Genomic DNA, 21,580 nt, shown 5'->3' with positions numbered 1-21,580 from the left:
TGGTCTATTAAATGTAAAAAAAAAAAAAAAAAAAAAAACACAATAATGTAAATGCCTATCACAATTTCCTGAATCCCAGGGTGATGTCATCAAATTGCTTGTTTTCTCTGACCAATCAAAGATATTCAGTTTACTGTCCCATAAAACAAATAAAAAGCAGCAAAGGCTCACTCCTGAGAAGCTGCAATTAAGGAATGTTTGACATTTTGATTAATAAACTATTATTCAGTCATCAAAAAAATTCCCTTTTTTGTCAGCAACTTATCAACTAATCATTTCAGCATCATTTACATGGTAAACAGTTGCTTCTTTCAACTAAACCTGCAACAACTATTGTCAAACATTTGGGAGTTTCAGCTGCTAAAATGTAAGAATTAGACTGCTGGACAAAAGAAGCCATCTGAAGACGTCACTTTGGGCACTGGAAAATATTTTTTCCACAATTAATGATATTCCATTGACTAAATGATAAAACGGTTCAATTGTCAAAATAATGGATAGATTCATCAATAATAAAAATAATCGCAGCCCGACTTTACATGTTGAGCAGCCTGAAGTTGTGTTTCTGACCACCTGACAAAACCAAGACCAACATCCGCTCTGTTTTGGCCTCCTACTTAGAATAGTAATTTGGCTCTTTAGCTGCTAAACGGTCCACTGTGTTCACCAGCTACTTGCTAACTTTGTCCGTCTGCTGTCTGGTGTTGGACAGGTAAGGTACAGTGGATTTATCTGAGCGTTTTTACTAAAAACAGGCACCTGCTTCTTACAACAAGACGATGACAGCAGAGAGACTGAATCACAACGGTCAAGTGTTGGAGCATAAAACCAAAACAATGCTGTGAAAGAGGCCAAAACATTCTGCAGAGCTGAGCTGAAGTCTGACAATTCTCTGTGGGTTTATCACTACGAGTGACACCGTTCACGTTACACAAGTCATTTGACACGTTTTTCATATGAAAGTATTGACTGGCGCAGCTTTAAAATGTCACATTACATTTCCAGAACTTAGTTGGTACTTTCACAAAACAAACTCTGCAACACATTTCACTGAATTCTGAATCCGTACAATAACAGAACGTGCAGATGAAACACGACCTATGAACAGAGATCAGGATAAGAGGTTACCTTTGAAATGAGGGCGCTGTGAATCTTCTTCAGGATGTCATCCATCTCAAGCAGTTTGGGCTGGATGAGGGAACTGTGGGGTCCACTGATGTGACCAATATGGTCAAGGCCTAGATAGTGGAGAATCAGAATGTCCCAGTCATCTCTCTTCAGGGTGCTATCCAAGTGACGAGTCACATTGTTGTCAACCTGCGTGGAGACATGATGCATAAAAGATACACATTTACTGATCTACAGGATTTCAACTAATAACCAATTTAGGTTGGTATAACTCAAAATCCTCCCCTAGAGCAAATAAGAACGGAGCTTTAGCCAAAGCCGTGACAGAGTCTGGTGATTGTCTGATTATCATGGAGCAAAGATTTTCCAGCAGATATTTACCTTCATCCCACATTTCAGGTAAACGGCTCAAAAATCAGCACCAGCAATATTCTAGTATAAACCAGAACAGATTGTGTACAGTCCCACAGTAGATTTGTAGCTACGGCATATGGAGCAAACTGATGAGCAGTTTTTTGTGTGATCTCATCTCTGTGCCTCCCTGGTGGATCAGCTGCCTTCACTTCTTTAATGCAGATCACTTGTAGATAATGCAGTGACTGAATCATTTCCAGACATAAACCGCAGGTTAATTAATCAGTGACGCATTATGTACAGTCCTTGCTGTATGTATAAATACTTGAACGTATAGCAGCAGCTGTGTGGAGGAACTTGAGCATAAATCATATTTTTGCATGATACAGGTGAAAGGTTTTTACTTATAAAAAAAATAATTTGAGGAAGATTTTTTGCAATGATTTCATAATTATACAGGTCTTCCTACCATCAGCAATGGTGGTTATTTATATTTATTTACAACAAGTTCCACGATGCCATGCTGCCTCATGACGTCTTTTGTTCTCATTGTTTTGATTGAGAAACGGCAGAAAGTACATACTGTGCATTTAAAGAAACAGAAACATGATTTCGGGGACAACTGAACCAAATTTTCTTCGGTTTTAAACAAATTTGGCATGTTCACAATATGAAACACCTGAATTCATGCTGCAAAACTTTTAGTTTAAAAAACTTCAAAGTCCTGGCTATCGTACAAAATAAGGTTTCATAATTTCTTCCAGAATTTCTTATTGTATATTTTTTAAAATCAATGTATCATATCAGCCATTAGGTGCTTTAATCATTCTTATCTTTCAAACAGCCAATCCCTGGCTGTTTGACTCATACATACCTCAGTGTAGTCAGATACGAAGAAGGAGGTCGTGCCATCGTACTCCATGAAGTGTTTGGGGAAGAGGCGCACCCAGGTGTCATCTCCATAGAACACTATCCGCTTCCCTGCTGTTTTGGCCTGCCAAATGAGGTTGTCTTCCAGCAGTGCAGGAGAATTCAGGTTCATTACCACATCAATGAAGCCTGGGATACTGCCAGTGGTAAGAGCCTGGGGAGGGATATGTTTTTGTCATTGTCCTTTGAACAATAATTGTCTTTTAATGGTGTTATGCAACCTTACAGTTTCATCATATTAATCAAGCTAATGAGGATTTGTGCTGTAGTACAGTGTTCAGTACAAACTGTTTTCAAAACAACTCATCCTCAAAAGAAATACATTAAATGAATCAATTTCCTTTTTATCTGTCTGATCTGGTATTGGTAGACAAACTCATTCCCACATCCCCAAAATAATCTTGCTGCCACAAATGAAAGCTGAAAGCTGAATCAGGTAGATTGATGATATTTATAAAGTATAGTTTCTACTGATTTCATCATTGAATCTGAAATAAAACAAGACTGGCCTCCATTTGACTGACAAGGAAAACACAGCCTGTTTGGGAAGTCAGGAGAGAGCCTGGTGCATCGTCGAGGGGGGAGTACAAAGGCCTTGTCTTTATGCACTGAAGGAGACATGAGATTGCAGATGCTGGCAGGAAACAGTGTTAGAGATCCTGCGGGACGCTCAAAAATCCAGGCCAAAATCAGAGGTGACCAGCCTTTATTGTGTGAGGGCCCCGGTGTTAGAGGAAGCTGTCGAGGGAGCGGGGCTGGCAAATTCAAAGTCATCTTTGAAATCACTTCTTAAAACACTATTTTATCTGCTTTATTGTTGATGCATTTGTCCTTATATAACCCTGTTTTTCAGTTCACATCTGGGTATTTTGTTCATCTTATCAGTTTTTATATAGCAGTGTTGCTGTTTTCTTTCTTGTAATACATTTCATAGCAGTTTGTGCGCGGTTACTGTGCGAGCACCTGTCCTATAGCAACTTTGTGGCCACTTCGGACACAAATAATAATAAAGATATCGCGCCCCCTAAATCAACTTTAAGAGCTGTCACAAGCTGCAAACCTTTCTTTATTTGCTATCACAAATTTCAATGTACCAAGCAGAATAATGTCTATCAATGTCTGTCTTGACATGTGGGAGCAAAGTTCTCCTCTGTCACTTTGAAAGGTTTGTGTCTGCTACTTAACAATGACAAACTAATAAACATACTTTATGCCAAAATAATGTCAGAAGCCTTTCGGTGTGGCTCGCTGATTCACAGGTATCGTTCCGACAGGAAACTGATGCTGAGAGCCTCATCTTGCGAGCTTTGTTCCTGAGCTCAATTATTCACCACTTCCTTCCTTGCGATTGTTTTGCTCCTGCCAGTGCAGATGCTTGTTTCAGGAAGAGATGGATGTTCCGCTTCAAAAGCAGTCCTCTCTTTCTATCTATTCAGTTTCCGTGTGACCCTCAGTCTATTAATAGAGATAGTCTGACCAATGAAACCAGATCAAACACTGTGTTGTTAGGTGATAATAAACACAGGGGCATATGGAGAGTTCTACTGTAGAGAAATCGATCAGCTGGAGACATACAAGAGCTCTGTGAAAAAGTTCACTGTTTAAAAAGGCCAAATTTTAAAATCCCCAGATGCCAAGAAAACACTGAGAAGCTGCCCAAACGAATCAGTGACTCATCAACATACTAATTACTGGCCCGCAGTATGTGTCTCGGTTTACGATGTGCCACTGCTTAAATGTCAAATACAATATCAGTGGGGTATACAGACACTCTCTGGCACAGTGATGAAAACTTGAAAATGTGCCAAAACACAGACGGAAGGGGGCTGTGACTTCAAGTCTTCAAGCCTAGCAGAATTTTTCTTTTCACTTACTTTTGGTTTACTACTGAAAAGAAAGCTTTCGACCGTTCTTTTCAGGTCTTCCTGCCAGATAATACCTGTGTGTGTGTGTACGACCCAGCCAGCCTTTCAAACACCATCAGTGCATTTCTGCTGCTGCAACTGTTATGATGTACTGACTTCATTGTCCAAATGAACCTCAGTAATGTGCACTGACTGCTGTGCCAGTCGGAGACTGAGGCCCAACTGGCCACATGTGAATACAGGAGAGAGGAAGAACACCAAATTCTTTTCTCTTCCAGTCATATTGTTAGAAAGAGCAAGTACAATGGAACCATTAAATTTAGTGGGACGACCCCGGAGTAGAGTTTCCAGGTTAACAACTGTTCTATCTGGCACTTCAATAAAAAATAATACATAGACAAGAAACTAGATACTAAAACCTAAATGTGTATCTGAGCAAGTCTTCAGCTGTGCTGTATGGGTGCAGGAGGCTTGCAACTTTATTAGATACAGTGGAGGCAGTGGTAGGTCTAATGTGTGTTTAAATTAATGGCTGTGCCACTGAGAGATTATGATTTAGGTTAGTTGGCTGTGTCATACCAGTTAATTGGGTGCAATGCAGTGATAGTGGGCAGTAAACGGCAGTTGGTTTGTACTGCCACCTACTGGTGCATGACAAAATCCCAGTGCAGCGACAGAACAATTTAACCTTAATACTTTTGATGCTGTTAAGCTCTGTGAACAACACAACTTCAGTGTTAAGCTGAGCTGTATTTCTATATATGGGTCAATGGGTTCTCATTTGTATTATATCAAAAATCTTTCAAGTAATTTCCAATCTGCCATTGTTCTTTTGGAGAGGTTTGTCAATAGATGAGGAAGAATACATGAGGCTGAAAACGAAATGGGTTGTGCCTCAAATCTACTGTAGCTGCTCAGCCCCCTAAAATGTGATTAACTGGCCCTTCTGTAGGGCTTACAGATGTACCTGTGTGCTCACCAAGCCTGCAAATCAAAGTTACACGTTTCTGGACAGCTAAGGAGGTGGCATTTCCAATCTCTCCTCTCCTCCGTACACTGTACTGTATCTCTCTGCTGCACCATAAACCCATCACGCCTTTGCCTTACTTATCGATTTCCCTCTACATACTCATTTACCATCAACAAATCTTTTGAGAAGGTTCACATCCAAAGCTGTTTTTCCTAACCTCCTTATGGCCTTTTCCCTCAATCATCACTGCATCCTTCTCTAAACCCTTGGATTATGGTGGCACATCTGTCTCCCTGCAAGTCCACCTCAATCACGCTCAGCTTTATCCCATCAGCCCTCCTCCACATCATAGACCTGCTCCATCTCATGACAACCAACTCCTCCATGAAACAAGAGTTGAAGACAGAGTTCTGTTCAAGAAAGTGTTCCTCCATCCATTAAGTTTTTATTTTTTTTAAAATTTAATACTAATGATAATGCTAGTATAATAAGTTTAACCTCCTAGTATTTCTGGTGCTGAGTAGCAAGAGTAGAAATCTGTAATCGACTTGTGGGCACACGTCATTATCAATTAATCGAATCAACGGAAACTTAATAGCAACTATAATTGATTGTTTTAGTCACTTTCAAGTAAAAAAAATCCACCCATTCACTGGTTACAGCACCAACAAGGACTTAATGCTTTTCTTTTGTCATATGATAATAAACTAGACATTTTATGGACTACAGCTGAAACAACTAACTGAATACCAGATAACAAGAAAATAATCTGCAAGTATTTTGGTAATAAATTAAGTTATTTCTTTAGTAAAAACATTAAACATTCCTTAATTGCAATCTTTTAATGGTGATGATTTTTCTGCTTTTCTGTCTCATCTGACTGAACACTGCACATCTTCAGATTTTGGAGCGTATGAATGTTTCTCAGAAGTTAGTATTTGCTGTTTTTCTTGTTTTTTGTGATAGAAAATGAAATATCTGTGAGTCAGGACATGGTCATTGTCATTCTGTATCAATTAAAACAAGCTATTTTAATAAATTGCTTTGTGTTCAGATAACCTTTAACAGGCATTTCTCATTAAACATTTTTAGAGGCTAAATGATTAATTCATTGATAATAATAATAAAAAAAAACAATATATGAATGAATAGAGAAACAGAAGCTGCTCCCTCACAGCGTACCATGTTCTGTTGGATCAGGCTTCAGGAAAGCTTTTATTAGTGAGACTATGATGCTCCAGGTTGTTCCTGAAGTAATGCTTCTCCTAGTTCTCACTACTCACCCTGTCTACTGTCTTTGACCCTGTCAACCAACACACACTGCAGGCTTCTCCCTTTATCTTCCTGATCACATTTATCAGGCAACACTGAGGAGGATTCTGTCCACACTGTGTATCCTAAGCAGCAGGATCCTCTCGGGTTGAGTGCTGGCTTCAGTCTGTCAGCACATCCCCATTCCTCCCACCACTGCTTAAGCCTGAATGCTGCTTTTTATTCTGCCCTCCGACTGTCCGGCTGAATATTCTGACCTGACAACTTCGGTTAGATGCCTTTGCACCACCTCAGCAATGCCCAGCACCCACATGGAGAAGGCCGAGCTGTTCTTTTTCCTGGAAAATCATTCCCACTGGCAAATCTCCCCAGCACCACTGACAACAACACACTGACTCTTTCTGCCCACAAAACTTAGTGTTTCAGCACAACCAGCTGCCATGCAAGGCACATATAACATGACTGTAATTCCCTCCTGGCTCTGCTCCCAAAATACTCTCATCAGCATGACACATCACCCAAGTGTGACAACTCACCATGTTGTCACCCATTGCAAATTCTACCATCTAACCCCATTTGCAGTTGAAGGCTGAAAACTTAGCACCTTTTTCAAAGTGTTCCTCACACTTTTCTTTTGCATGATTATTCTGGGCTCACAGGAATACGGTGAGAGCATTTTGGCTCCAACACTTGCAGCTCATATGATAGATGAAATATTGGTGATAAAGGAATTTAAACTTTTTCTTTTTTTTGCTATTTTACTTATAGTCTTCCCATAGCTCAAGGAAAAGAAAAGTAGCAAATCTTCACATTTCACAAGAAGGAAGTATTTTTCGTAACAAATTACTTCAACGATTAATCATATAACGTGTTTTTGATTAATTTTGTCATGCGGTTAATTCACTAATCGCTTCAAAACTACATTCAAATGCAAATAATTGATAAAAAAAGCATTTAATACATTTTTAATGAATTTAATGAATTGCTGTGGATCTGATATTACTGCCATTTAGTAATTAGATAACAAACACTTTCCCTTTTCACTTACAGCTGGGGACCTTTGTTGCATGTCATTCTCCATCTCTCTCTCCCCTCATTTACTGTTATCTCTCTACCATGGCTAAATAAAGGCATAACATGCCAAATAAGTAATTTACATTTTACAAAATCAGGTCAATTTGAACTTTACATTAACCTCATCTTCAGCATTAGCATCCGTCAGGAGAAATTAGTCTTGCAGTCAGTCATCCACCTCAGATTGACTGCAGATTCCTCTTTTGCAAGTTTCAAATTGTTCTTTTAAGGGTGTGATATATACACTCACTGATATAAATGGAGAGGCCAAAATGTTAGAAACACATCTCAGTATAACACAATGTGGTTCAACAGTATCACAAACTGCAGCCTCTAAAATGATCACTCAGTAGAATCAACACTTCTTTAAAAATGTCCAAACAACACCCGAATATTAGCATTTACTGCAGGGCTGCTGCATTGGACTGCATGAGCTTAATGAGGTGGACCTGTTACACAGGAAACTGAGAGCATATCAAAGTTTACCTGGCCATTTATGACAGGTGTCATGCCTATTTTAATACACAACTTTTTAAAAATTAAACTATGTATTTGTGACCATTTGTTTTAAGGTTTACATCTTCAGTTGGAAGAGATGGGCTTTGGGGTGAGAGCCACAGTGAAGACAGGGAAGAACTGGTGAAGTACAGATAATTTGAATGAACTAATTAGAGCAGTTTTATATCCAGCTAACCGTGACCTGCCAATCAAAACAAGGAACTGTGAGAGACTAATGGCTTGAGTAAGGTGACAAGGTGAACAGACCTGATGGGTGAGTTCTCACTTGAATCTCCACATAATGACACCTGCGTGACACAGTAACTTCTTACCTTGATCCGGGGCATGGTGACAGTCGGGGGTCTTGCCTTGGCTACAAAGCTGTTTGAGGAGCCTCTTTCCACCACGTGTCTAGTGTAGGGCATATACATGCGACCACTGGGTCCAAATACAAAGTCCTCCCGGAGCGCATCCACTAACATTATAACCACCTTTTTGAAAAGAGGTTGGGGGAGGCGAGAGGAGTTGTGAGAGCTTCCTGTAATTAGAGCAAACATGTTATAAGTTCTTCAGTCGACACTGCAGGCAGATACTCGCATATAAACGCAGGTAAGTCTGAGAGCCAGACGATGCTGAGCTCACCTGTCAGCGGCTCTGCTGGGAGATCTGACAGCTTGCTCTTGGATGAGAGAGAAGACTTGACAGGTACAGGAAAAAATCCCCGAAGGAAGAGGGCAATGCCAATCACTTCAGATATTAAAATAAACGAGGCAAAAACAGACGAGCGTACTTTCATTTTGCTGGTCGACGGAAACTTCCACGGACGAGTAAGTTAGTAGAATTACTTGCTAGCTAGCAACCGACATGACGCTTCCTCCACTTTACCCAAATAGAGAAGATAGAAAGCCATAACATCCCATTTCAGATGAACGCACTGTCAAACAACACATTACAAAACCACGTGTCTCGGTACTTAATAAACTGCCTCTATATTATATATTTGTGACAGTTCCAAAGAATAAAACACTAATACCAGTTGGTGTTGTAACCATTCACAGCAGCTTCCGCGTTACTAGCATGAAACTACGGGTACAGCGTAGACTCAAACAAGACCAAACGCTTTTCTTTTTTTTCAAATGGTACACTGTTTTGACTCCGCAGGCTGCAGAACAACGGCTAGATGTAATAATAATTGCCTCCTCAATAACCTCATCGAGCTATTGGCTATGAGGTATGAGGAAAGTTAAACATACGAATAAGTGTTGCCTTTAATCAAAAGCAGGAGTTTGGACAATCTTATGTTCATTTCTAGGCCGTCCAGTGAAAGCGTTTAATTGTCTTTTGTATTGGAGCCATGTGTACAACAATAAAAATAAAAATATATTTTTGTACATAAGTAGTACAAAATATAATTTAACAAAACGGCAACAGGATAATGAGGCACCGGAATCAGCAATAAATACCTGTAATTTAGATACAATATTATTGTGTAAAAGCCTTGTAGTTAAACTTAGACCTAAATAATGAAGGTACAGGTGTCGACAAGTTAAATATGTCAAATGATTTGTAATCTCATTGCAGTTTATTTCAGTGGTGTGGAGCAAATATTTAGTTAGTTAGTTTTCTTATTGGTCTTAAACTGTAGTGAAGAGGTGTGTTTTCCTGTGCTGAAGGTATTTATAAATATACAGTAAAGCAAGTAGGTCAGGTTCTAACTGCAACAGAAGGCCAGTCTATGTTTCTGTATAAAGCTGTCATCTGTTACAAATCTTAAAGCCTTGTGCTATAACACCTGCAGCAGAACAAGACATACTCACAGTCCAAGGATGACACCTGTACAATTTGAGAGCCACTCAAGGCATACGTGCATGTGCCTGTACCAGAGTTAATTATCTCAACTTGCTGTTTTCTTTTTGCATTTGGTACTAATGATATCCATAAGAGCCAGTTGTAGGGCCTGGAAATCTGAGTGCATTTTGAATATCGAATATCGACTGAAAGATACAAAAAAATTTATAGATGAAGAAATATCATTATTTTATAGGGAGAATAAAAGTGTTCCTAAAACAGACCCCTTAGGGACCCATAAGAAATCAAACTGTCATTTCATACCGATTGTAATGGACCAAATAAATGTGAGACTGTAGGTGAGTTCAATCAGGAGGATCACTTAAATCTTTGGAATTGTAGCCAAACTTTTGATGCTTTTCTTAAACCCATGGTGACTTGTGAATCCAAGTTGAGTCACATCTGAATGTTTGTTCATACACTGAAATGTCAAAACATCCAAAATAGCTGGGAAGAAGTTGGTAGGAAAATATTAAGTGCCTGCTGATTTCTGTAGTTTGTGAATGTTTATTAGTCATCGCAAAAAGTGTGAATATAAAATGTGCTGGTTTCCTTTGAGTTTAACAGCACAAAGGGCTGTGAAATATAATTTGATTGAACCATGAATACAATATAGACGTTTTCATATGGAGAATTCATACTCTCAGTTTGACTTGGCATAGCAGCTAAAGCACAGGTGTAATTAATAACTTTAACAATGTCTGAAATTCAGAGTGTATGCTGGCACTGAGTAATCCATATTATTAATTACACCCATGCTTTTCCTGCCCTAACGTGTCAAAATGCCTGCAATGAATAAAATCTAATTAAAGGTTTAACTGACAGTTGAAACATTTCAAGTGTTTCACTTGACTGCATATTGCTTAATCACAACTTGTCAAATTCTGCACTACTTTCATTCCTTCAACTTTAGCTAAATACCAATTAGTCCTTTTTAGCCAAGTACAAAGGACAGACAACAGGAACAATGAGGTACTTTCAGCGAGTCACTTTACCTGCTGGGTAGAAGGTAAATGGACTGTCTAGAGTTTCACATGATTGAACCCAGACATTTATGGAGCCGGAGCCTGATGAGGTCTGATTGGAAATGGAATTAAAGTCCTTTCCAGTCTTTTGTGTGTTTTGAGATGCTGCTGCCATCTACTGGGAGCGCTGCTTAAAGAACAGCCTTCCAGCTTTTATGCTGCACAAATACAGCTGGCACGCAGTATAATATGGATTCTACTTTCTATCTCTCCCTTTGGAGGTCTGATGTGAGAGTCAGCAACCAGCCAAGAGCTGGAGGGGATTAAGTGTTTTGTTCAAGGACACAGTCTGCTTGTTGCGGCAAGGGAAGGTGGGGATGTTCTCAACCAGTCGCTCAAACTGCAGGACATCATCTCAGTTGTAATATTTTGCAAACTCTGGCACAAACTTATGAGTATCAACTCATCACTGGAGTTACAACATCCTTTTGTGGCTAAAAAGTGGTTAAAATTTGACCATGTAATAGTTAAAAATGCATCCTAGTTCAATTCCAATTCAAGATCATCTCACATGGAGACCAGAGATCAAAAATGAGTCAAGACAAAGCTACATTTTTCCATACACAATGCATGTCCTTGCATTCACTGTTGCACAGGAACCCCATCCCAATATCTTTGTCCCTGTTACTACGGGATGCCACCATGTTCTACTCTCTGTTCATCCACAATGTGCACAACTTCCATGATCAAATACTCGTATTTAGTGTTGTAAAAGGGAAATGTTTCCACAGGCATCTACGAAGCTTTACTGAACATGCCACATTTGTATCTTGTCACTGCATGCTTCATCTGAAAACATGGGGCTGAACAATTTTCTTAAACTATCGGTTTATCAGTCAGTTAGTTAACTGGTTAATTAGTCTATAAAATGTTCAAAGTTATGAATCAAACCTGCTTATTTTGTAAAAGAAGAAATGACCTAAATGAATAATCAATTCTCACATTTAGCAAATAATTTGTTGACTGATTGATATACTTATCACAATGCTATCAAACATGTATCCATACTGACTGCACTAAGTACAGTAACGTGGTCTGTTCTGACAATGTAACACATTCAGTGACGATGAATCATCATTTTCTAAACATAATATGGGGATCAATGTTATTCTGTTTAATAACTTCAGATCTGCAAAGCAAACCGTGCCATAATATGATCAACAGAAGTGTTAATAAAACATTAGAATAATTGGGGATAAGTGAAGGCAAGTTTTTTAAGGTTCTGACAAACATTATGAACAACATGTAATCTATAAATTCCTCTCCTGGTGTCCTGATTATCTGTTAAATGTCAGAGAGAGAGGAAGTAATGACGGATATTGTTGAAATCAGCACAATTACAGCACTTTGTGAAACCAGTGACCACTTTATTCAAGACCTGATGCATATGATAATGATACAATAATATAATAATATACTAATATTGCAGCAGTCTATTTGTCTTTCCTCTTCAGAACATTGATGAAGGCGTCTTTGGGAACTTCCACAGTGCCGATAAGCCGCATCTTCTTTTTACCCTCTGCCTGCTTCTTCAGTAGCTTCATCTTCCGTGTTATGTCACCTCCGTACTACCAAGACAAATATACATATAATCTGAGTTTGTGGTAAAATCATAGATTTAACAACTGTTGACAGTTAAGAAAAACCTTTACTTACACATTTAGCGAGAACATTTTTTCTGTACGCCTTAATCCTGAAAGAGGCAAATATCATCACGTTATATTTCATACACAGACACAATTCATAAAGCTTTCTAGATACACACTGCTTTGCATCTCATACCATTCTAACAAAGCCTTTAGTTTAGCTGTACTCACGTTTCCCTTGCAATGACCTTACTTCCAATGGCAGCCTGCACGGCGATCTCAAACATCTGCCTCGGTATGGAGTCTTTGAGTCGCTCGCACATGGCTTTCCCTGTGCTATACGCACGTTCTCTGTCGAGAAAACACACCCATCAGAACCAAAAACATCTGTAAAACTGCGTCAAAAGGCAGTAGCTGATAATGATATCCCAATACATGCAGGTGGCCCTTTGGGAAGTCGCTAACAAGGTGCATCATCTGTCCAAGTTTAATCAAAAATTGTGACTTTTAATCATAGGGAAGTCATCAAAATAATTAGTGTTCAATTTTAAACCAGAGCAGAATGTCTACACACATGTTAGGGATAGATGTATAGCTTCACTATACATCTGTGTGCCCTGTCATCCCTTAAGGCACCTTAGATAAGAGCCTCCACAGGAAACAGATGTACTGTGATTAGCTTCTCTGCCTGACAGGACATACTTGTCTCACTTAGGTCCATGTTCCATATATTTCAGTCACTCTGTAATGCGCCTTCTGTAAAAGATATTCTGCCCTGTGATTGGTGCATTGGCCTTAAAGAGTAACAGACTGAAGCTACGCTCAGCTCGGCTCGGCTCCAAGCCTTACAGTGTGAACGGTCAAAGAGTAGCCATCGGTGGTGAAGCGTAGCGCCCTTCAATTACCAAAGTCTGGACAGGCCTTGGTAGTACATTAAATACCGATCTGCTGCGCGTCATCATTTTTTGCTGTGAAGTTAGTCTATTGTCCTTGTCACAAAGGGAATGAAGACCTTGTCCAGTGTGTAAAGTCATGGTAATAGATAATGTTAACACTGGCTGCCAAGAGGCCATTTTTTAATGTTATCCTGGGTGTTGAATACATTTCATGCTCCATATGCTCAGGAGAATTACTTCAGTAATGAAGGACCATACAACCTTGAAATTATGTAAACTCATAAAAATCTTCCAATTCTTTTCTGTGGCAGCAGCGATAATAATTAAGCTACGGGGGACTGCTGCGACAATGGAAATAAGAAGATCCTCTCAAGCTTCAGAGTGACACCTCCTGAGACAAACTAGGAACTTCTTAGCCAAAATAATTTAATGAAAAATTAAGCAAGCTCAGACACTTTAAGTGCATCTGAATTCAGCTTTGATTTCAAACATACTGACCTCTGGACAATTGTGGTGAGTTCTTCCACCGGCCGCCCATTCAGCAGAATATCCATCTTTATCAAATCAGCAGCCTGGTAGCCGGCATTCTCATAGTCAAAGCTGTGGAGGATAAAATCACTGAGTCAAAAGTGATGCAGGATTTCATTAAAGACCTTTATCAAACGTTGTTAAATGAAAGTCTCCAGGTGAGATGCACAGGAGAGGGAACACTATGGTTTCTTGGCTTGGGATTTTTTTTTTTTTTTTATTTACTGGATTAATTGGTATTTTTCTTTAGAATAAAGATCTTAATTCATTTTACACTGCAAAGAGATCAGTTCCCACCACCTGCCATATATGATACGGTAAGAGAGTGTAAAGTAAAGAGAAGCCCAAAGCTGCATATTAACTGTTCATGACTATATTAATCTATAGATGTGGTACTTGTGTTGTTTTACCTTGCATATCCAGACGACAGAGATTTGAGGAGGTCATAGAAATCCACAACGATTTCATTTAAAGGAAAGAGATACTTCATCATGACACGCTGGCTGTCTATGTACACCATGTTCTTCTGGACGGCTCTGCGATTCTTAAAGAGCACAACAGTATGACATCAGCTTTGCCTCCACCAGTCTCGCACATATTTACAATCCCAGCAATCCAAGGAGGGCTGCTTTGGTAACCTAATTAATCAATTACTTTTGAAAGGGACAGAGACTGCTTGGAGCCCCAAACATGTCAAATAGGATCAGAAATATAAACCTTTTTCCTAACACAAAGGATGCATTTTCTCGGCTTCCTTTTTAAATATCATTTTCTCTTTGGCTCCAGACCAGTTTGGAAAGAGTACAAAGTAAGGATGCACTCTAGTATCTCCTGTCAAACTACATTTTCCAACAAGCTTGAGAATCAGTCTGACTCTCCTCTGAGTGTTCATATCCATCATCCGTCTTTGATCCCATATGGGGCACAAACTACACCTTCAGGTTAATCAGCATACACATTAGTTGTCATTCATCTCATTTATCTTGCATGTTCCTCTTACCAAGCAGAGAGTCATAATCTTGCCAGTGTAGGTGTCTGGAGCGAGAATGGTCCCCAGTACCATGGGCTCCAAATACTCTGACACAACGGATTTGTCTGGGAACTGAGCAGGGTTCACGATGGTGATCTCCTGGCTGCCGTGCTCCTGTAAGGAGAATCAAACAGATTTGAGATTTAAAACTGGAGGTCTTTCCAAAGCTTTCATAATTTTACAGCCCCAACTCCAAACGAGTTAGGGCGCTGTGTAAAACAGAAATATAACAGAATGTCATCATTTGCTAATCCTTTTTGACACAGTAACATAAGTTTTGAAAACAGTACAAAGAAAATATATTTAATGTTTGACCTGATCAGCTTCATTGATTTTTGTAAATATCTGCTTCTTCTGCATTTGATGCAGCAACAAGTTTTCAACAAATTGGGACAGAAGACTGAGAAAGTTTTGGACTGCTCCAAAAACCCCTGTTTGGATCATTCCACAGGTAAACAGGCTCATTGGTAACAGGTCATAGTATCATGACTGGGTATGAAAGGAGCATCACGTGAATGTATAAAGGATATTACTACACAGGCTCAGTAACATTTTCTACAACCGCTGTCGGTGAACACAAGTGTTTGCTTTCTGTTTTTATTTATGTTTTACGCAGCAATTCAACTTTTTTGGAATCAGGGATGTGATCCACCTAAAGGTTTTGCAATTGAAGCGCTCACCGCCTGCAGGCTTGATCTATGAATGTAAAAGGTTACCTTTACAGTCAAACAGCATCTCTGTTGCAGTATGTTGATTCCATTACTGGTCATTTAATACTGAGAAATAGTGTAAATTGTAATAATTTGTCATAAAAGTAACAATTTGAAGTCTTTCCATGCAGTTGCTGCTTATGGGATGAGAAGATGGAAACTCGACTAGTGTACATTATGCATTCAAATTGGCTGTGATTTTGCCTTTGCGACAGGACATTTTGATTGTCCTCTCAAGTATTCCCCATCTCATATCTCCCATATGTCATTTTACTGGAAAGCACGCCAGAAACAGCTCCATTTATCATTCATTTCAAACTTCTTTTTTTTTTTTGCTGAAATCCCAGTGCGAGCCCTGCTCTTCTGTAAGGCCAGAAAATATACGAGCAGGAAGCGGCTCTTACCTTGATGAGTTTGGCTGAAGAGAGGACGGCCTTGTAGGGCACGGTGGGCGCCGTTACTATGACAGAGGCGTTGTATTCCTGCTCCAGCCTCTGATTGAACACCTCCATATGGAGAAGGCCCAGGAAGCCAAGTCTGCCGGGGGGACAGGAAGGTTCACAGGTTCACCCAAGTTTTATAATTGATATTCATGCTTTTAATTACAAAGAGCCGGTTTGGAAAGAGTTCAACAGTGAGTAAGATTCATTGCTATTCCCGTGCAGTTTCATACCAATCCAAATGATCTAAATCACTGCCACTAAAAGAATCAAATTTACACCATCTGGACTGATACGACCTGTGATGATGAATAAACTCTTACTTGGCTGTCTGTTTTGGCAACAGGCAGCATGTCCCAAGGAAAGATGTTTATTGCCCAATCAATCATATCTCATGACGTCCAAGTTTGTGTAGAACCCGATGAGGAAGACGATACATCTTGCTGCTTCTCCCTGCACTTGGTCCCTTTTAACAAAAAGTGTGTAATCTTTCTGCAACAACAAATTAGTTGAAAAACATCCAAAAAACCTCCTGTTCTAAACTTACTGCGGCTGCACTGCTCAATGTCCACACTTTCGCTTTCATTCGCTGTCACAGTGTATGAAATGACCCACGCCTCTGTTGTGCTCTGAAATCCATTTTTCATTCTAATTCAAAGCAGTCGTCCTCACCTCCAGCCTGCTCCCAGGGCCAGACTGCTGTCTCTCTGCACTGTGACACTTGAGTCATTCAGGGTCAGTCTCTCAATGGCGCTACGAAGGCCCTGGTACTCTGACTGGTCCATCGGATACATGCCTGAGGGACGCACAAACAAAAGACAGAGTGCACAACAAGACTCATACAGGACTCTTTTCATTGACTTGAAAAGCACTCACTGCACCGGCTGGTGAAGCACAACATGCGCTTAAGGGGTTTTAGGTTTGACTACATGTCCACTGATACTGATACATTCACTACGAGTGTTCACTTACGGTATGAGTAATGATGTTAATGCATGTGATGTTTAAAAGACTCACCAGCAAAGACCATGGCTTTGGCAGGTTTAAACCCTGGAAGAGGTTCCACTGGCTGCTCCTGGAGGTAGAGTGTGTCACCAATCTGGGCCTCCTTCACATCCTTCATCCCTGCTATTATGTAGCCCACCTGGCCTGCAAACCTGCACAGCAGATGAGGGGAGTTACACTGATGCAGTGTAAACAAGCATCTCAGTGGACAGTTGGATGAATGTTCTAGTTGATAAACGCTAGTTAAAATTCCAGTATTTATCAACCAAGTGCACCAGTGCTTGTTACAAACCAAACTATATGTACAGTAGAGTTATTATAGCATTATTACTCAAGGACAGTTGCAGTGGCAATGGATATTTTACATGTGTGTTGCAAATAGAGAATTTAAATAAAGCTATGCCGAATTTTACTGAGAAACTCTCCTCTCTTTCTTTGATTATTAGCATATTCAAAGACTATATCCTCAAGCAACTGGATGTGTGACAGGTGCGAAAAGAGCGCAGCAGCAAAACACTGACTTCATTAGTGCTGGTTCATTTCATGCCGCCTGTTTTCATCAAAACGACCTTCAGCAGTTATATGAACAAGCATCAAACAGTTCCACTGAGCTATACTGAAGATGCTAAAAGACTATGCAATCAGAATGCCACTGAATCAAGTAGTGCATAAAACACCTTGAGAAAAATAGAAGAAAGTCATCCCTATATGCATATGTATGTGTAAATTTATATAAAGATGCATTCCAATAAGACATCGACTGATGACTAATGATTATTTTCATTACTGATTATTCTGCTGGAGTTTTTATTGATTAATAGACTGATTTTTTTTCTCATCAGAAAATGGTGACGACGCCAATCAAAATGTTGTTTTCCTAATTTAAAGATATTTACTATCACAAAAGACTGACAAAGCAGCAAATCCTCACAACTGAGGAGCTGGAACCAGCACGTTTGGCATTCAACTGCTAAGGTGGAAGACGTGAACGAGAGGGCGGAGATGGCACGTACAGCTTCTGTGTTGGGTGCTCATCCGGCCGGAGGAGCCCCAGCTCGTTGACCTCGTAAGTTTTACCGAGGTGCGCTGACACGATCCTGTCCCCTTTTCTGACCCGACCCCCAAACACAGCGATGTTGGCCACCACTCCTCTATAGTGGTCGAAATTAGAGTCAAACACTAGGGCTTTGAATGGGTCATCAATACTTGCCACAGGTCTGAGAATACAAGAGTAAAAAAAAAGCGTCACTTCATGTGTCAAACACATTTCATGCGAGAAATGTTAACAGATGAACCTTCTTACGGTGGAATTCTGCTCACAACCGCTTGGAGAACCTTTTCAACATTTGTTCCAAGTTTGGCTGAAATCTGAAAAAGATGAGGGAACCAAATGAAGAGAACTTCAGATAATACTGAAAATGAAAAAGCAGCTGACATACGCTCCTACTCACCCTAATGCACTCTTCACGTGGAATATCAAACACCGTTTCAATCTGTGACTCCACTCTCTCTGGATCAGCGTTCTTTAAATCAATCTACGGGAGACACGTCAAATTAGGACAAAAAATAAAAATTAGAAAAACAAAATGTGATTAAACCAAAAACATGGCGGGCTCGGTGTACCTTGTTGATGACGGGGATGATTGCCAGCTGAGCTTCAAAAGCGAGGTAGAAGTTGGCCACCGTCTGCGCCTGAACCCCCTTCACATGACAACAAAACATTAATAACTGAATCACATGCAGCATGTACATCCACAGTAACTCATTGAGGAAACTGGAAGCCAGACGTGTGGTTTTGTACCTGATTGGCATCGACAATCAACAGGACACCTTGGCACGCAGATATCGATCGAGACACTTCATAACTGAAATCGACATGACCCTACAGAGAGGGAAAGTAGTGGAGAGCCAAAAATGAGAAAGCTGAAATCTGCAGCACAACACAATAAATAAATAGGAGATATTCCACATCATCTATCTTAGAGCCAGAATCCATCTATTTTTCATCATGTTTTCAGTTATAGTGGGGAAATCAGAGCTCAGAGCTCACAGCAGTAGCAACTATGAACAAAAACAATAAGGAAAAGAGATAATCAGGTGGATTTATAATGTAAGGGACAGGTGTTGGGGCTGGAAGCGAGGATGACTGACAACTCACTTCACTGCCTCGAGATGAAGGGTTGCGTGTTCAGATCAAATTGTCGAGTGCATTTGCCGTGACACATTTTCCCATTCAGGGATGACAGGCAGAAGTGGTGAACTTTCTTTATTTCTGTTTAGAAGCTTCTCCTTCCTGAGGCTGGCACACTTACCGGCGTGTCAATGAGGTTCAGGAGGTGCTGCTGTCCCAGGTGGCTGTACAACAGAGAGGCTGTCTGGGCCTTCACGGTTATCCCTCTCTCCCGCTCCACCTGAAGCTTGTCCAACACCTGTTTGTTCTTCTCAGTCTTTGCTATGGCACCTGTTTGTCAGTGGCACCAATTAGTAACACATCCAGCTGATATTCTATGGTTTGATTGTCTGAACCTGCATAGTAGGCCAGTTGTTAACATTGTGTGTGTTTGTCTGTGTGTGTGCAGAGAGAGAGATGCAAGTTTTCACCGTCATGTCATTAACAGCCATTTGGATATTAACAGCCACACACAGATCGCAAAGCCTCTGTAGACCCTAATACATGACATTATATCATATTATGGTCATCGTGTGTTTTCAGACCTAAACCACTGTGTCACATGACTCTTGTGGTAAATCTGTTTGAAATGTTGATATAAAAACTAAGGTGGGAGAAAAGCTGTTATGCAGGGTGATGAGCAAACATACCTGTCATCTCCAACAGCCTGTCAGCCAAAGTGCTTTTTCCATGGTCAATATGAGCAATGATGCAAAAATTCCTGATTCTGTCCACAGGGAACTTAGACAGGTCAATAGTTTCCTTAAAAGCAAGAGGGAAGAAGCCTGTTACTGACATTGATCATGACAGTGACTCAACAGCTGCTGATTGACAATCATTATGTATACAACGAATGAAGCAGGTACAGAGCCGTTAATGAGTGAACAGCTTTAAAGTTTCTCAGCACCTCTCACCCCTTTACTTTAGGTATAAGCTCAGAGAGAGCTTCCAGTCTCCATCTCTGTATTTAATATCTCTAACAATAACTGTACTGCATAATTACGACCAGGAACACGCTACCTGAAGCTATTGTTCTCATGTTTGTGTTACCTTGTCTGTTTGTCTGCTGATCATCCTGAAGCTGCTGGAGAACAAGGGCAGCCTTTTCATCCAGCGATGTCTTAACAGTGTATAGCTCATGTTACAGTTTTGTATTTTCCTTGTGCACATTTTAAACTGTAAAACACGTCTTAAAAGGGGTGTTTCACAGCAACGTTTCGCTAAAGAAAACGACATGTTGTCGTGAAGCCAATTCACTTTACAGCATGAAGGATAAACAGATGCTAGCTGGCGTTAGCTAACGAAGCTAGCTGTGGAAAAATTCTGTATTGCCATGAATCTGGGATATGGCTACACTGACGGATCGTTAGTGGACTGTCACGACGATAGAAATACACGAATCTTTAAAGGAAACAGTCCTGTAATCGTCCGGTGCATGAGTTCCTAGGGTGCTGACATTTTGGGTGACAGTTCACCCGCAAAGACTTGTGGGATATGTTGTTAATTTCTTTCGAAGCAGAGGTTATATAAAGAAACAAGATCATGCTATGTAAGAACTTCCGTTTTCTTTTATGCCGCTCAGAGTAAGCGACCGAAACGTCGACGCTGTCATAATGTGTCTGTAACGCAACCGTTACACATTTGCTTTTAATGTATCGACAGTTCATTGTTATGCTAACTTTGCTAAGCTAACTGCTAACCCTGCTGTCAATCTCTCTTTCCAGTGATTTTTTAAAACGGTAATACAGCTAGACACCACAGCAGCCTGTGTTTACGGATAGTGTAGCAGTATTCAGTCGCCTGGGCACTGCAGCTGCAGTAATATCATTACACACAGAAATTTAACTCGTCAAAGGAGGATGACGGTCTTGACCTTTTACTATCTTTGGAAATGCTTGGGAAGTCGGAAGTCCCGCCTACTCAACTTGTCAAACGAAAGATAAAAATGGATATCAGTTGCTATGACAACGAAGCTTCCTTTTGTACAAGAATAGATGCTGCTTCTCTTCTTTGTGCAACCGGAGGTAATAAGCCTCTATTAGCTCCAGTTGTCATGTAATCATTTTTTAACATTTGAGACTTATACACTGAGGACTGCGTTTGTGTCACAGAGCTAAACATCCATCCAGTGTCTAAAACAAATCTCACAGGTCATTCCACAACACAACTTACCTTACGTGGATTTACAGTGATGGCATAGGTACATCTTATCAAATCAACATGCACATATTTGACCGCTGCACAGATTCTG

General features: G+C 40.1%; 2 protein-coding genes across 2 annotated transcripts in view; both read right to left on the bottom strand.

Annotated features, from left to right (window-relative positions):
- pigg (phosphatidylinositol glycan anchor biosynthesis class G) overlaps positions 1-9,154 on the bottom strand; it is a 60,108-nt gene extending 50,954 nt beyond the window's left edge. The window contains exons 1-4 of the mRNA XM_041944096.1: positions 8,734-9,154; positions 8,424-8,629; positions 2,357-2,566; positions 1,129-1,317 (exon numbers count right to left, since the gene is read on the bottom strand). Coding sequence (XP_041800030.1) covers positions 1,129-1,317; positions 2,357-2,566; positions 8,424-8,629; positions 8,734-8,887 — 759 coding nt within the window. The 5' untranslated portion in view covers positions 8,888-9,154. The remainder of the gene's footprint in view (positions 1-1,128; positions 1,318-2,356; positions 2,567-8,423; positions 8,630-8,733) is intronic.
- Positions 9,155-12,322: 3,168 nt separating this feature from the next.
- Positions 12,323-20,793, bottom strand: guf1 (GTP binding elongation factor GUF1). The gene is made up of 17 exons (XM_041944306.1): positions 20,380-20,793; positions 19,980-20,091; positions 19,472-19,620; positions 18,961-19,041; positions 18,783-18,860; positions 18,611-18,694; positions 18,463-18,527; positions 18,173-18,376; positions 17,172-17,311; positions 16,827-16,950; positions 16,119-16,251; positions 14,975-15,118; positions 14,385-14,518; positions 13,945-14,046; positions 12,782-12,901; positions 12,621-12,657; positions 12,323-12,532 (listed from the first exon to the last, which is right to left on the bottom strand). Exons 1-17 carry the CDS (start codon positions 20,563-20,565, stop codon positions 12,398-12,400), a joined length of 2,028 nt encoding a protein of 675 aa, XP_041800240.1. The 5' UTR covers positions 20,566-20,793; the 3' UTR covers positions 12,323-12,397.
- Between the last annotated feature and the right edge of the window lie 787 nt (positions 20,794-21,580).

This window comes from Chelmon rostratus, chromosome 9 (assembly GCF_017976325.1).
Source record: "Chelmon rostratus isolate fCheRos1 chromosome 9, fCheRos1.pri, whole genome shotgun sequence".
Classification (NCBI taxonomy): domain Eukaryota; kingdom Metazoa; phylum Chordata; class Actinopteri; order Chaetodontiformes; family Chaetodontidae; genus Chelmon; species Chelmon rostratus.
This window is presented reverse-complemented; position numbering and strand designations above follow the sequence as displayed.